The sequence below is a fragment of the Elephas maximus genome, chromosome 15 (genome assembly GCF_024166365.1).
Source record: "Elephas maximus indicus isolate mEleMax1 chromosome 15, mEleMax1 primary haplotype, whole genome shotgun sequence".
Taxonomy (NCBI): domain Eukaryota; kingdom Metazoa; phylum Chordata; class Mammalia; order Proboscidea; family Elephantidae; genus Elephas; species Elephas maximus.
This window is the reverse complement of record NC_064833.1, coordinates 37675428-37691614: the sequence shown is the minus strand read 5'-3', so window position 1 is coordinate 37691614 and position 16187 is coordinate 37675428. Positions and strand designations below refer to the sequence as shown.

Below are 16187 nucleotides of genomic sequence, written 5' to 3'. Positions count from 1 at the left end.
AGCAGTTTGAACGAAGAGCAGCAGGAATGTAAACTGGTATAAGCAGTATAGGGCCCACAGTAGGTACTCAATAAATATCTACTAAATTGATGTACTCTTTTATCCCTTTTAACCTGTCTAGTCCATTTATTTCAAGCTCAACAGCAGATGATGGCGGTAGCAGCAGTAGCAACAAACACCTGAATAGCTTCTGGAAAAACTCCTCTTCATTCTGTGCTTGACAAGAGCTAATGCAGTGGCTACTGGCCCTAAAAACCAAAAAAAAAAAAAAAAACCAAACCCAGTGCCATCGAGTCGATTCCGACTCATAGCGACCCTATAGGACAGAGTAAAACTGCCCCATAGAACCCTTCTAATACAACTCCTTTTGTTTCTATTCTCTCCCATACTAATATTGGAGCTCTGACTGACAGGCTGATAAGACAAAACAAAGTACTGGATGGAAGGTCAAAACCACATAAATATAAGTAGTATCGGTTAAAATCTGTATCCTAAAAACAATACATCTTTTATAAATGCTCTTGGCGCATTTAAAAAACTGAGAAAAGACAAGGAATTTCTCAAAGTAGATGTAACACAGACAACATTCTCTAATCTTGATGTCATAAAAATAGAAAATCAGAAAACAAAACTGCCATCCACATGAGAAATCCTATCTGAAAGAAAAAAAAAGTTAAAAAAAAAAAAAAGCCTCTTTTATACAACTCTTAGGTCAAAGTCTCATAGTGACTGTAAGTTGGAATAAACCAGATGGCAACGGAGGTTTAGGTCAAAGGGGAAATCAAAACTGAACTGCAAAACCCGTAGAAAAAATAACAATGACAAGACTAATGTATCTAAGTTTAAGCAGTACTCAGAATTAAGTCTATGCATTAAATCTCATATTAATGATTAAAAAGACATCATAAATGAATGAAATGACCAACTAAAGGAGCTAGAGAAAAAGCAACAAAATAAACTTAAGGAAAGCAAAAAGAACATTTATTTAAGTGGAAATTAATTAGAAAACAGAAGAATGATAGAGATATCCAAGGCATAGTACTTTGGGGGAAACAAACACATAATGGAAAAACATACCTTAAAAAATAAGGCAATAAACATAATACAAAATAAGGAATAAGAAGGCGGAAAGAGCTGTATAGAAGAGGAAGAGAGAACTTTCCTCAACTGTGGGCAAATAAATTTGAAAACCTGGATGAAACAGGTTATTTCTGACAGAAAACCTCCATGTACCAGTTGCCAAAGAAGATACCAAAATCTTCTCAAATAACGTCCCAAACATCCTCCAAGCTCAGACGATTTCACTGAAATTTTAAGGAACAAACAGCATTAGCTATTTTAGCGGTTCCAGAGCACAGGAAAAAAAGGAACCTTTCCAAATTCTTTTTAGGGCATCAGCATAAAATTGGTAACAAAACTCCTAAAAGACAACACAAACATGAAAAACTACAGATGAATCTCACTGATGCAAAGAGATGCAAATATCCTAAATAAAATATGGAACATACTTCAGAAAATAATACACACTGACCAAGTGGAGTTTATTTCAGGAATGTAAGGTGGTTCAAAATTACAAAATACATTAATATAATTCATCATATTAAAAGATCCAAGGAGCAAAACTGTATCCTCTTCATAGATGTTGAAAAGGCTTATGATAAAATTCAACATAAGCATTCTTTATTAAAAATTTTTTAAAAAACAGGGATCAAGGGATCCTTCTTTAACATGACTAAATGCATCTACCTTACCTCTGTACATTAGAGCCAGAGCTATTCAACATTATTACAGGAGTGCTAGACAATACAATTAAGACAAAAGGCTACGCAAATTGGAGGGAAAGTTGTGTTTCACTGTTTACAGATGACATGATTGTGTAGCTGGAAATCTAAAGAAACGAGCTGAAATATTACAAATTAAAAAAAATAGAGTTAGGTGGCTGGTACAAAATTAACATTTATAAATCGTTAGCCTTCATATAAACTAAAATCAGATTAAATCATATTAGAAAGGCCTTCTTTAATGATGGTAACAAAGAGGAAATTCCTAAGAATAAATTGTAAAAACATGTATTATATCTCTATAAAGTTAAATTTAAAACACTTTTGAAGGGAGTAAGTACAGATGACCTGAACAAATAAAGGGCATCATGAGTTAAAGTTTCAACATGACAATGTCAAATTTCCCTAATCTATAAATTTAAAGCTGTTAAAAAAAAAAAACGGACTTGTTTTGTGGAACTCAACAAGCTAATTCTAAAGTTCAAATAAAAAATAAGAATATATGAAACATATTTTAAAGTCACAGTTATTAAAATAGTGTGGGACTGGTACAAAAAGAGAAAGGCTGATCAACTGAACAGGTCTAAAAACATACTCAAAAATGGGAATTTACTATATGATAAAAGTGCCATTTCAAATTAGTGGGGAAAGAATGGATTATTTAATAAATAGCTTTGAGATAACTAGGTGGCCACCTTAAAAAATAAAAAAAGGTGAAACCCTAAATTCAGGATGGGCCAATGATTTAAATGTGAAAATTGAATAATAGAAATACCCAACTTTAAGTATTTAAACTCTAATTAGGTATGCCAACTTTTCCCTTGAAAACAAAGGTATAGAAATGTATGTACAGTATGTTGCAATTTGCACTACCATATATGGCATTTATAGAAATGGATAATTTTATGTATGCATATGGTATCTCTGTAGGGATATTCAAGAATCTGGTATCTGTTTCCTTGCACGGGAACTAAAAGGCTGAAAGTCAGGGGTAAGAGACTTACTTTTTACTGTCTGAACCAGGAGAATGTGTTACTTAAATTAAAAAAATAAATTAAAACACGTAATAGTAAACAGCCCCTTCCCGCCTCCTTTATATGATAGTATGTGGTGGATTTCAACTGCTGACCTTTTGGTTAGCAGCTGAGCTGTTAACCACTGCGCAACCAGGGCCCCAGTATATTAGTAGGACCTAAGGAACATTAACTTGGTAATCTAAACCCTATCAGGAGAATATTCTATAGGGGTCTGAGATGTAGCTAAAAATAATATAAAAAGAGGACTGATTGAGTTATTCCATGTTACACCAACTAAGAGGCTGTTTCCTCATAGGCAAAATAATAATCAGGCCCTCAGGTATCCTTACCCTGGAGTGTTGGTATAAGCTATTACTATTAGTTTAGAATATCTCCTCTTCCCCCTTTGTTTTCTCTTCTGGATATACTGCATATTTTATGGACTGAATTTGTACGTGCACCAAAATTCAACAAAAGCAAAGAGCACATGTGATTTAAAAAGTACCTCAAGGCAATATAAAAAAAAGTCATTTTAATTTTTGATACATATTAAAACATTTTAGTCAGTCTCCTGACAGCATAACACAATACACAAGACCTCAAACGTGCTTTAAAATGACATTCAGCAAAGTATTTAAAGTTTAATAAATAGCAGTAACCACACACAAATACATTATTCATACTCAATCATTAAGGTACTAAAACAAGACAACTAAAGAATAAATAAACAGGAATTGACAATACAAAAAATATGCAGGGTCTTGCAATTCACTCTACTTAAAAAGGGGGGGTGATCTGAATCATGTCTTGATTTGCGTTTCTCCAACATTAGTACAAGCCCCCCCATGAATAAAATATATTGAAAAAAAAATCACTTTCTTAAAATAATGCAATCTTTAAATACAACAAATAAATATGAAACCAGCAAAGCAATTTAAAGTTGTAATAAAAATGCACACCTCCCCCCCCGCCCCAATAAAAGCTATGGAAATACACAGTCACTGTGGTAGCAAATAATTGTATTTAAAGTGATAGTGCTTGTGCACTAAACTCATCTGAGATCTTGGTAAGATTTTAGTGCAAATCCCTACGGTCCAATATGAGCATAACCCTGTACCAGGGAAAGACATTACCAGTTGGAACTTATCTTGTACAATTTTTGTACATATTTTATAAAGTTCAAGATTTAATGCATAGTAGAGTATCTTCATCCACTTAATTCTGTCCCTAAGTAGAGATGAAAGAAGAAATGACTTGGGATTTTACCACTTGGTTTGTACCATATTAGAGTATTAAAGTCAACATTAGAAAATCTATAAAAGTTTTGTTTTTGCCAATATTTTATCTAACTCTATCTAAATGTCACATCACTGCATGTTAAACATAAGAGAAAAATATTTAGAGAAAGATATTCCTCCCTCTGACAAGTTCATATGATGATGAAATACAATAATATTTAGACAAATGTTATATAAATAAAAACACAGGCGAGTATAATGGTTTTTTTTGTTTTTGTTTTTACATTAACAACCTTAACATCTAGTAGATTAAGTTTCAAGATGTGCTGGCAAAAGCATAAAGGGTTCAATTAAATGACGATATTATATTGTACAAATAAACCTTAAACATAAGATAAACTGATGGTAAAATGAGTTTCAGCAGCCATATTTCTACAGTAAGTACCAGGATAAAAACAATTAGAAATATATGGAAGAACATCACTGAACAATATGAATACATAATGTATTTGTAGCTGCTAAAATAGTAAACTCTGAAAGTTTATAGGTACAAGAGTTACTTAATTTAACCATGCAGGCTAACACATCCCAGTAAGAAATCACCCTGCATCTTTTTTCATTTTAAACTAAAACTAGTTTTAACTGTAAAGTTACAAAACAATGAATTGATATTGCTCCATCTTGTATACAATCTCTTATTTGATTCGTACCTAACAAAGCAACAAAGCCTCGTCATCACTTGTTTCATTTTTTAGTGTTGCTTCTAAGCAAGTGTCTGGTATCTGTGCAGTGTGGACGATGCCACAGTGCTCACACGGACCATCTCCTCGATTACTTGGCCTTACTCCAGGGTTTGTTGCACTAAATGGTTGTCTAAACCCTTGTCCTTGATCTGAGGCAAGATCAAGAAGAGGTCTGGAGCAGTCATTCACATCAAAGTCTGAAGCTCCATCAGAAACTGGAATTAGCATTTCAACATCATCATCTTCTTCTCTTCCATTTACCCCATTATCAAGTTGTCTCAAGGGACTTTGGTTCTGATTTATGGAGCTTGATCGCCCTAATGTAAAACGTACCCAACGGAGCCCCTGAGTCATACGGCTTAGTGCACTTGTGAGCTGGTGACGTGCTGGACTCACACTTGGGGGTTCCACACTTGTCACATCCCTTCCATTGTCTGTATTACCACCTCGGGTACTCTGAGTTGAGGAACTTCCACATGCTGCCACAGTTGCTTCAACTGCTGTTGTGGGAGGGACTTTCTGGGGTAAAGGAGCTGCAACCCCACCAGATGCTCCTGCGGTCTCTCTTCTCTCATTTTCTGTGTCTGTGTCATCAGGATCCACGGAAAACAAACTTCGGTGACTACTGTTTCTTTCAGGTTCTCTGCTGGTACCCTGAGTAGGGACAACCTCATCTCCATCTGCTGATACCAAAGCCAATGACCCTGAATGACGTGATCTTGCAAAATTAAAAATACGATTCCAGATGTTGCTGGATCTGCCTGCCATTGGAAGCCTAATCGAAGTAAATCCAAGCTGAGATCGTACAGCTAGCCTCAGGTTTTCCAAAACAGAAGCCTACAAAAGTAAGAAAAGAGCTTTAAAGATGGCTAACAACAAGGTACTGAGACGAAAAACACCCTTCTATTAAGAATGTGTTGTGGCAAAAAATTGTATTACCTGTTGATGCTAGGGTCTAGGGAGAATGAATTAAATTCTCTTACTTCTAGAGGTTTACAGCACTATAGAATCTAATCTGTAATTTGAATCACTGCTCACTGTGTTTAAAAATTTCTTGACACTTCATTTTATATATACACCTTTAAGATACTTAATGTCAATTACAAGAGCTATTTTGTTTCAAAACTGAATAGTGCCTGTTTTCCCCCCTAGTAAGCCAATCCTTGGTACAGAAGGCTAGAAAAGGAAATTATTTGATACTTCTACAGCCAAGAAAGTAAAAGGACCTCCAGTACAACTGACTAAATGACCTAAAATGTCTGTGAAAACTAGGCCCTTTATTTTCGTAAAAATGCTGAGCAAGTTAGATTCAATTTACACAGCTGAAACTATTCCTAAAACACGTGAAAAATATATTTCACAGAGTTGGCTCTCAAGGATTTGTTGAGTGAATGGATACTGAGGACTTACTTACATTGTCACAAATGAAGGATTTTTTGAAAAAGAGCACAGAAAACAGAACAACAAAAAAGCTAGAAAGATTAGTTTATAGCACTACACAATGGTATTCTGAGACATTTGGATTCCCGCCCGGTCTTCAAAGATTTTAAAGTTTTATTTTCTATGGTTTAGTGTTAAGCATAAATTACCATATCCTTATTCTTTGAAAACTGGTGATCTTTAATTGGTATATGGGAGGTACATAATCTGTACATATACAGATTACCTAACGGAAAGAAAATCTTTTCTTTATTCTAGATTAACGAGTTTATGAATTATTTTTAAAACCTACAGCATTTACTTAAAAAAAAAAAAAAAAAACTTTAAGCGCCACCTAGTGGTTATAAAAAAAAAAGTAGTATTCAAACTTGGACCAAACAAAGCTTTCCTAAGTCTGGCATTTAGTATTTAAAATACAACATTTCTAGGAAACAATGGTAAGTTGATATTCTCTGTACCAAATGATGACTATATAAATAACAATATAAAAAAGTCATTAATTAAGGTTTTTCCTACTTTGAACACAAAAACCAACCCATGAAACTTTTAGTTAGCAAATTATACTCAGAGAAATGTTTCTAAAATACAAATTCTTACCAACAATTTTCTATAAAAGGCTCAAAGTGACGGTAACCAGGCTCCAATGGATGAACTCTTAAAATCCAGTTTCCCCTGTCAAAACTAATGTCTCTTGCCTTTCCCCTCACAGAAAAAGGAGGAGGAGGAGAAGGAAGATGAGATAGTGTTATGTTCTCCATCCTTCTTTGTAACTGGTCTTCATTTATTTGTGATTTCCATACATAATCCCTCAAACATAATTCATGGAAAGCTAAGAAGCCACAATCATATAGGAATATTTCAAAATCTGGCCTTAGTATAGCACGAAGTATCAGTAAGAAGTTCGGATATCAACACACATGGATTTCCTACACAAATGAGTAAAATTATTCACTAATTAACAAGTGCCAGGAGTTGGAACTGACTTGACGAGCAACTAACAATATCAACAACCATAAAAAAAAAAAAAAAAGAAGTGGTCCACACCCCTTATGAACCTCTCCACAGGCTTGGACCTCAACATTTAGCATTCAAGCTCTAACTAAGGCTCTGTGTGAGTAGTACTACATTAGTAATTCAGCAATAAACAAAAGGCTTTTCAGATGTTCTTGGGTTTATCACCCATCAAGATCACCAATGCCTTCAGCACACTTTAATGCTGACTTTAACACTATACTCTGTCGAAATGAGATGAAGCTCTCTACTCAGCTGAAAAAAACATAAAAACAAACCAGTTGCATTGAGCCAATTTCGACTCATGGAAGTCTTTAATTAAAAGACTGACAACTTAACATTATATTCTATGAGGGGTCTCATGAATACCTTAGGAATCACTTTATATACTTCTTCAGTTTAAAAAGCAGAAAGCATTCCTATTTTGAGATGGTGAATAAATTATTTTTCTTTTGAAAAGCTGCTACAGAAATTTGATAATTTGTTCCCAAAAGTTTCAAGCTTGTGAGTTTAATAGAATAAAATCTAGTTTACCATTTATTAACATATTTTAAGACTTTGTTGAAATAGAATTCTCTCCTAAAAGTAAATTATAACCCTAGAGAACAGGGTAGTCTAAGAGTTTGGTGGTGGTGGTGGCAGGTAGAGGATGGAAGAGAGGTGGAATGACAGAATTAACTGTGGTCTCAATTCCTACCTAAGAGAAACCATCCCCAAAGTAGAGCCAATAACAAAAAAGTCACAATTTAGGTTTTCCCTATTTTGCACACAAAATACAATCAGTGGGCCTCCTATTTAGTTAGTAAATTAAGCTCAGAGAAATGTATTTAAAACACAAATTCTTACCAAAGATTTTCTAAAAGACTCAGAGTGACAGAGAGTAACCAGAATGCTTATTAACTGAAAAGGAGGTGGTCTTCCATTTTGAACAGAATTAAATCACTGGCAAAATAATGTTTATCAATTTTTCTTAACTCCAATACCAGGAACAATGTTTAGAAATGTTTCTGGATGAATTTACATTTTAACTGTGTAAGCAACATGCCTAAGATGAACCCTGGCACATTTTAGGCATTAAAAAATATTTTTTAAAAATTGCAGAGACATTTAAAGCATGCAGAAACATTAATAAAGGATTTGAGTTACTATTTAAATAGATGAACTCTTAAAATCTTGATGTGAAGAAAATTTCCCTCAAATCAGACGAAAAGGTTAACTTCATGTCAATTACTTTTACTTATAAGTGGTTAGTCTAGAATGTTACTAATATAGTCCTAGCATATTAATTTTAGTATTCACTCTTAAACCTTCTAAATGTTTCATTCAAGTAGAAAATGATTTCTCTAACTTTACTTCTGGATTTTAATGCACTAAACTATCTTAAACAGTAAAGTCCCATAACCAAAGCAGCAGCAGTAAAGAACAAATGCAGACTTTTGGATTTTGTAGTATGTTAACCTACAATGAAAAAGCGTAATTTTAAGTCCTTCGTATATTTAATATTTGACTTGACTGTAAAAATTCTGGCATAGTCTTGGTCAAGGGCCTTTGCTTTACCACATACACATATAGATTTCATTTTAAGAAGTATTGAGACAGAAATCATAAATTGCAATATACCTGATTAGGTGAACAAACAGGAAAATCTTCAACTGGTGGAATTAAACCCTGAGCAATCAACTGTCCATAAGAGGGGGGAGCTTCTCTTCTTAACAATTCTGCTTCCACTCTTGACAACTGTGTTTCAAATGATCTTTGAGAGTAGATGGGGGATAAAAAAGTAAATAATAATAAAAAAAATCAAAAACAGGCAAGATAAAACGATGTTTTTTTTTACAAATTATTATTAAAACAATCTGAATTTTAGTATATGTGAATCACTTTTAAAATTTAGTCACTCAACAAAACTGAATATCTAAACCATCCCTACACTGGGAATACAAAGATGAAGCAGTCTGTCCTCATGGGGCTCAACAGTGGTAGGTGCCTGGGTCACTACGTTTCAATAAATCGGAAATGCCTGTAAAAGGGAGAAATAAAGATACTAGGTCTTTAAATCCCTAAAGTCACAGGGGTTCAAGACATTAGATGAAAGTATTTGAAATCTATTAGAAGACATTTTATTCAAGTCCAACACACTTATTTTTGAGATAAGGAAAGGAGTGAAATGAGTCACCAATACACCTTCTGGAACTGCTAGTTCTTGAATTCAAGGCCTCTGTCTCTTCACTGTGGTCTTATGCTGCAACGTGGTAAAAGGTTTTCTTGGCCATTTACACTTGCCCAAAGAAAAGGTGCAGCAATGATTATTCTGATACTGTACATCTGTGTGCATCTGTGTCTTAACTATCTCATACGTAAAGCTTGTTGTTGTAGTAGTTATTTGTAATCTGCTGGAATAGAAGGTCATTGTCTCCACAACAGCCTCCTTCCTAGGTGGCCTTTCCACCATCAACTTCTCTCAGGCTTATCCATCCTTCACCACCCTGAAGGTCAGCTCTGACAGTGGGACTCCATGTCTCAAAAACGCTTTAAGGATTAACCATTTCTTACTGAATCAAAAAGAAATCTCAAGCGTGGCTCTCACTGAGTGCCACAACATAACACCAGTCTTGTCTTCTATTTGTCCTTTGTATGTATTTTAGGCTCCAAACAACTATGTGCTTATCCCCTGAGTAATACTGAGCATTCCTACTTCTATATATTTGCCCAGTCTATTTTTTTCAATTGCAATCTTTCCCTATCTACATTCAATTAATTTTTCAAGGTACATTTCAAATGGCACCTCTTCAATGAAAGCCTTCCCAATTCCCCATCAGGTTACCCATTGCCATCAAATCGATTCTGACTCATAGTGACCCTATAGGACAGAGTAGAACTGCCTCAGAGAGTTTCCAGAAGTGCCTGGTCCATTTGAACTGCCGATCCTTTGGTTAGCAGCTGTAGCTCTTAACCACTACGCCATCAGGGTTTCCCCCACCAGGTTAGTTATCTTGATTTTACAGCACTTTGTTTTCGAACTCTTAAGAGTGCTTATATTTTTGTCTACTACCCAGTCTACTATTTTTATTTTATTCCACTCGGCATTCCTTCCTCCAAATTGTAAACTCCATGTGAGATTATGCTTTATATGTGAAATAGCTGAATTAATATATATAGAAACACAGGCTAAAAAAAATGACAAGAGTTGCAGCTTGCAAAATTCCTATAAAACAGAATAAAATGAAAACAAACTGGTAAATACTAGCTTTCGTCTAAGTAATTATTAGTTCTAATGTGTTCAGCCTTTTGAGTCCTGGGTTTTCACACTAATTTTACATATTATAAACAATATTTGGAAACCCTGGTGGCATAGTGGTTAAGAGCTATGGCTGCTAACCAAAGGGTCAGCAGTTCGAATCCGCCAGGCGCTCCTTGAAAACTCTATGGGGGCAGTTCTACTTTTTTTTTTTAAACAATATTTACCCATTTCTATTATAAAACAAAAATATATCGCTAATCACACTAGAGTACTTATGGAAAATATTTTGGTCATGTCTTTATTGTAGAAAGCATACCCACTATAGTTTTGTCTTGATACTGACCTTCGTTCAAACATTCTTAGAGAATAAAGTTTACAAGTACATCCCAATGCGATGACGAGTAACAGGCCACAGATAAGGCTCCCTATGACGGCTGCAGTTATGACTCTGGTAGGCACAATGACTGGGCAATTCTCCTCATCGCTGCCATCACCACAGTCATCTTGAGAATCACACACCCAGCTCTCAAACACGCAACGATTGTTTTTACAATGAAAATTTCCTGGCTGGCAAAAAAAGCAGTTTTTTTCATCTGAACCATTTGGGCAATGATTCTGGTAGTTGCAGCGATCAGAACGAGGATAACAGACACCATTTCGGGAACATGGAAATTCTTCCTTTTGGCACATGGTACAATTGATTTCATCCCTTCCATTTGGGCAATGCCAGTACCCATCACAACGCTGCTGCTCAGTATAACAACCCCAGTTACCCCCACAGGGTATTTCCCATGGCAAGCAGAAGCCATCCACTTGGTAAGTAGCATTAAATCCTCTTGCAGCATTCACTTTATCAGCACAAAAATGTACCCTTATTTGTCCAGAAGAAGAAACAACTGTAAGGGGTGCATGAGAATCAAAAGCAGTTAACACACGCAAAAGCTTGTGTGGATTCTCCTCTAACCCATCGTATATTTTGACATAATCGCCGTAACCAGTACCATCAAGTTTAAAGTCAGTGAAGCGTAAAATGACTTTACGATGATCACCAGTGTCTATTAACCAGGTGCAATTGCTTCCAGGAGGATAAAAGTCTGGATAATTGGGAGAATTAAAAGTACCATAAAAATATTTCAATGACTGCCCACAAGTTGGCACATCACAATCTATTTCATCTCCGAGATCTAGGCAGTCAATGTTTCCATCGCATTTTAAAGATTCAGGGAGGCAAGTGTAAACTTTGGTGAACCGAGACAGACACTGGAACTGGTTGTAAGCACAAGGTTGAAAAGCAGCAGCTGTTGGAGAATTAGCTTCTTTGGCACAGATCTCTTCATCGGAACTATCTCCACATTCATCCATGTTATTACATTTCCAGGCTTCTGGTATACACTTTCCATTACCACAACGAAACTGATCACAGGCACAGTTTGGTTCCTCGGATTTCCCTGGAAGTGGGGGAGGGCATAAGGAAGGAGGAGGAGGAGAGAAAAACATACTCTTCAAAATATACATAAAAGCCAGTGATTAAAAAAATTTTTTTTGCAGTTTTACTTTTTAAGAAATTGTTGTAAAAGATATATATATATATAACACAACATTCACCGATTCAACATTTTCCAGTGTACAATTAGTCACATCAATTACATCAATCATGTTGTACAACCATCACCCATAATTGTTACCAATCTTCCCATCACCATAAACAAACTCAAACTAAAGCCAGTGACATTTTTATAATCAAAGTTGATTTAAGCCCAAGTGATAGGGGTTTTAAAGAAACTTATTTTTAAAAAAAAATAGTTCTAATGACAAATTTGTACAGGTATAGTAATTACTCAATTCATACTGCTTTATATTGTTTCAAGTAATCCTAACACAATATTAGTATTTTGTAATTTCTGTTGTTTTATCACAACGGCGAAGTTAAGTTTCTATAGAATTCTAATTCTCTTAGTGATCATTCCAAGTCCGTAGCGAAAACAAACAATCCAACATTAGATCCCTGCCTATACGCGCTGCCACTGAGTCAGTTCCAACTTATAATGACCCTACAGGACAGAGCAGAACTGCCCCACAGGGTTTTCAAGGCTGTAATTCTTCACAGAAACAGACTGCTACATCTTTCTCCTGGGGAGCGACTGGTGGGTTTGAAGCGCCAACCTTTCGGTTAGCAGCTGAGCGCTTTAATCATCACACCACCCAGGCTGCTTATTGGATCCCAAAGCCCCTAAATTTTGACAATGTTAGGCTAACATTTATTTCGCCATTAACAAGCCATTCATAGTAAAGACTTTCTTCTGAGGCTATAAAGGTCAAATCAGGTATGCCTTTTCTTTAAAAGTTTATAGACAATGATCAATCATATGAAAAAAAAAAATATTCTGAAGTAACTTCCAGGGTATGGGTAAGCACTTCAGGGAGAAAACAATTATTTTTTAAATAAACATATTGAACATATTTAAAAAGAAAACTGATCTTAGCTTATAACACTAATTATCGTATCAGAACAAGTCCACAAGAGCCAAAATATGACCCTGAGTATATCCCACCTGAATTTAGAGACCATCTGAAGAACAGATTTGACGCATTGAACACTAGTGACCGAAGACCAGACGAGTTGTGGAATGACATCAAGGACATCATACATGAAGAAAGCAAGAGGTCATTGAAAAGACAGGAAAGAAAGAAAAGACCAAGATGGATGTCAGAGGAGACTCTGAAACTTGCTCTTGAGCATCGAGCAGCTAAAGCAAAAGGAAGAATTGATGAAGCAAAGAACTGAACAGAAGGTTTCAAAGGGCTTCAAAGGGAAGACAAAGTAAAGTATTATAATGACATGTGCAAAGAGCTGGAGATGGAAAACCAAAAGGGAAGAACATGTTCAGCGTTTCTCAAGCTGAAACGAATGAAGAAAAAATTCAAGCCTCGAGTTGCAGTAGTGAAGGATTCTACGGGGAAAATATTAAACGACGCAGGAAGCATCAAAAGAAGATGGAAGGAATACATAGAGTCATTATACAAATAAGAATTAGTCGATGTTCAGCCATTTCAAGAGGTGGCATATGATCACGAACCTATGATACTGAAGGAAGATATCCAAACTGCTCTGAAGGCACTGGCAAAAAAACAAGGCTCCTGAAATTGACTGAATATCAATTGAGATGTTTCAACAAGCAGATGCAGTGCTGGAGGTGCTCACTCGTCTATGCCAAGAAATATGGAAGACAGCTTCCTGGCCAACTGACTGGAACAGATCCATATTTATGCCTATTCCCAAGAAAGGTGATCCAACCAAATATGGAAATTATAGAACAATATCATTAATATCACACACAAGCAAAATTCTCCTGAAGATCATTCAAAAATGGCTGCAGCAGTATATTGACAGGGAGCTTTCAGAAATTCAGGCTGGATTCAGAAGAGGGCGTGGAACTGGGGATATCATTGCTGATGTCAGATGGATCCTGGCTGAAAGCAGAGAATACCAGAAGGATGTTTACCTGTGTTTTATTGACTATTCGAAGGCATTCGACTGTGTGGATCATAACAAACTATGGATAACATTACGAAGAATGGGAATTCCAGAACACTTAATTGTGCTCAGGAGGAAACTTTACATAGATCAAGAGGCAGTTGCTCAGACAGAACAAGGGGATACTGATTGGTTTAAAGTCAGGAAAGGTGTGCGTCTGGGTTGTATTCTTTCACCATACCTATTTAATCTGTATGCTGAACAAATAATACGAGAAGCTGAACTATATGAAGAAGAACGGGGCATCAGGATTGGAGGAAGATTCATTAACAACCTGCGTTATGCAGATGACACAACCTTGCTTGCTGAAAGTGAAGAGGACTTGAAGCACTTACTAATGAAGATCAAAGACCACAGCCTTCAGTACGGATTGCACCTCAACATGAAGAAAACAAAAATCCTCACAACTGGACCAATGAGCAACATCATGATAAACAGAGAAAAGACTGAAGTTGTCAAGGATTTCATTTTACTTGGATCCACAATCAACAGCCATGGAAGCAGCAGTCAAGAAATCAAGAGACCCATTGCATTGGGTAAATCTGCTGCAAAGGACCTCTTTAAAGAGTTGAAGAGCAAAGATGTCACCTTAAAGACTAAGGTGCACCTGACCCAAGCCATGGTATTTTCAATCGCATCATATGCATGTGAAAGCTGGAGAGTGAATAAGGGAGACTGAAGAAGAATTGACGCCTTTGAATTGTGGTGTTGGCAAAGGATATTGAATATACCATGGACTGCCAAAAGAGCGAACAAATCTGTCTTAGAAGAAGTACAGCCAGAATGCTCCTTAGAGGCAAGGATGCCGAGACTGCGTCTTACATACTTTGGACATGTTGTCAGGAGGGACCACTCCCTGGAGAAGGACATCATGCTCGGCAGAGTACAGGGTCAGCGGAAGAGGAAGGCCCTCAACGAGGTGGATTGACACAGTGGCTCCAACAATGAGCTCAAGCATAACAACGATTGTAACGGTGGCTCAGGGCTGGGAAGTGTTTTGTTCTGTTGTACATGGGGTCACTATGAGTCAGAACTGACTTGGCAGCACCTAACAACAACAGCAGCAATCATATTAGGATTAAAGGAAACATGTTTTTGAGACCTAGGTCTATGGCAACTGAACGTTTAGCTTCTAGGTGCTCGGTCTCATCTCCTTTGATGACTGAGCCACAATCAAATGGACAATGTTAAGAAAACTAGCCCCAAAGTGGCTAAGCAGTTAATACTATAGAATTAAGTTGACTTTCTTATTATTTAAAAACACACCTGAAAAATATGCCAGTCTGAAGCCTTTTCTAGATATGTTGTCATCCGAATGGAACCTGATCCAGACGTGGTCTTGTGAAGAAATATACGGCGGTGGAATTGTGGAACCACAAGCTCTGTAACTTTCAATATTCTTGTATGTTTCTATCGTCAACCAGTCTAAACTGCATCTTCTGGACCCTTGAATATCAAAGTCCTGAAAACTATAAATAAAATGTCAGAAAAGGCTATTAAAAATAATTTTGAAAAAAAAAAAAAACTTTAACAATACAGCATAACCAAGGGCATTATTATAACACCGCATACCTTAACTGATTCTCCTGGGTTTTCCAGGCACATGACCTTATCATTCACAAATGATAACAGTGCTTCTTTTTTCCTAATATCTGCATCTCTTTCCCAGATTCAAGAACAATACTTACATTTCATAAATAATACCAGATTCCAGAAAAATGCTAAAAAGGGGACAGCGGGCAACTTTTTTCTTCTTCATGGGAACGTTCCTAGCCTTTCACCATGAAGGATCGTCTGGATGCTGCTGGTTTTAAGGTATGCTGAGTTCTTTTTTTAATATCAAAAGTAATATATCAATAGGCTCATTGTAAAAATTCAAATAATACAAACATTTATAGCGTGATAAGTAAAAGACCTTCTTTAAAACCTTCCCTTAGATTACTCCCTGGACCGGGAGTAACTACTAATCATGTTGCTTATCCTGCCAGACGGCTGGCCATGAATTCACTTACAGCACACGTGACTTCCTCTATATAAAAGGAAGCGCACCTTAGATGTTATTCTGCAACTTGCTTCCAGCCAAGTGGACGTGGGCATCTATTTGTTCCTTTCACTACGCAATGGTCACACCACAATTTATCTGTCTCTTTCAACAAGTTTTTCCCTTTAAAACAAGGCTTTT

General features: G+C 36.2%; 1 protein-coding gene across 2 annotated transcripts in view; it reads right to left on the bottom strand.

Moving 5' to 3' along the window:
* Window positions 1–3314: 3314 nt before the first annotated feature.
* The window catches only part of LRP12 (LDL receptor related protein 12), a 70537-nt gene continuing 57664 nt past the window's right edge, over window positions 3315–16187 (bottom strand). For both annotated transcript variants that reach the window (XM_049853816.1, XM_049853817.1), the window contains exons 4-7: window positions 15272–15474; window positions 10814–11918; window positions 8850–8982; window positions 3315–5615 (exon numbers count right to left, since the gene is read on the bottom strand). In XM_049853816.1, the coding sequence (XP_049709773.1) occupies window positions 4746–5615; window positions 8850–8982; window positions 10814–11918; window positions 15272–15474 (2311 nt within the window). In that variant the 3' untranslated portion in view covers window positions 3315–4745. The remainder of the gene's footprint in view (window positions 5616–8849; window positions 8983–10813; window positions 11919–15271; window positions 15475–16187) is intronic.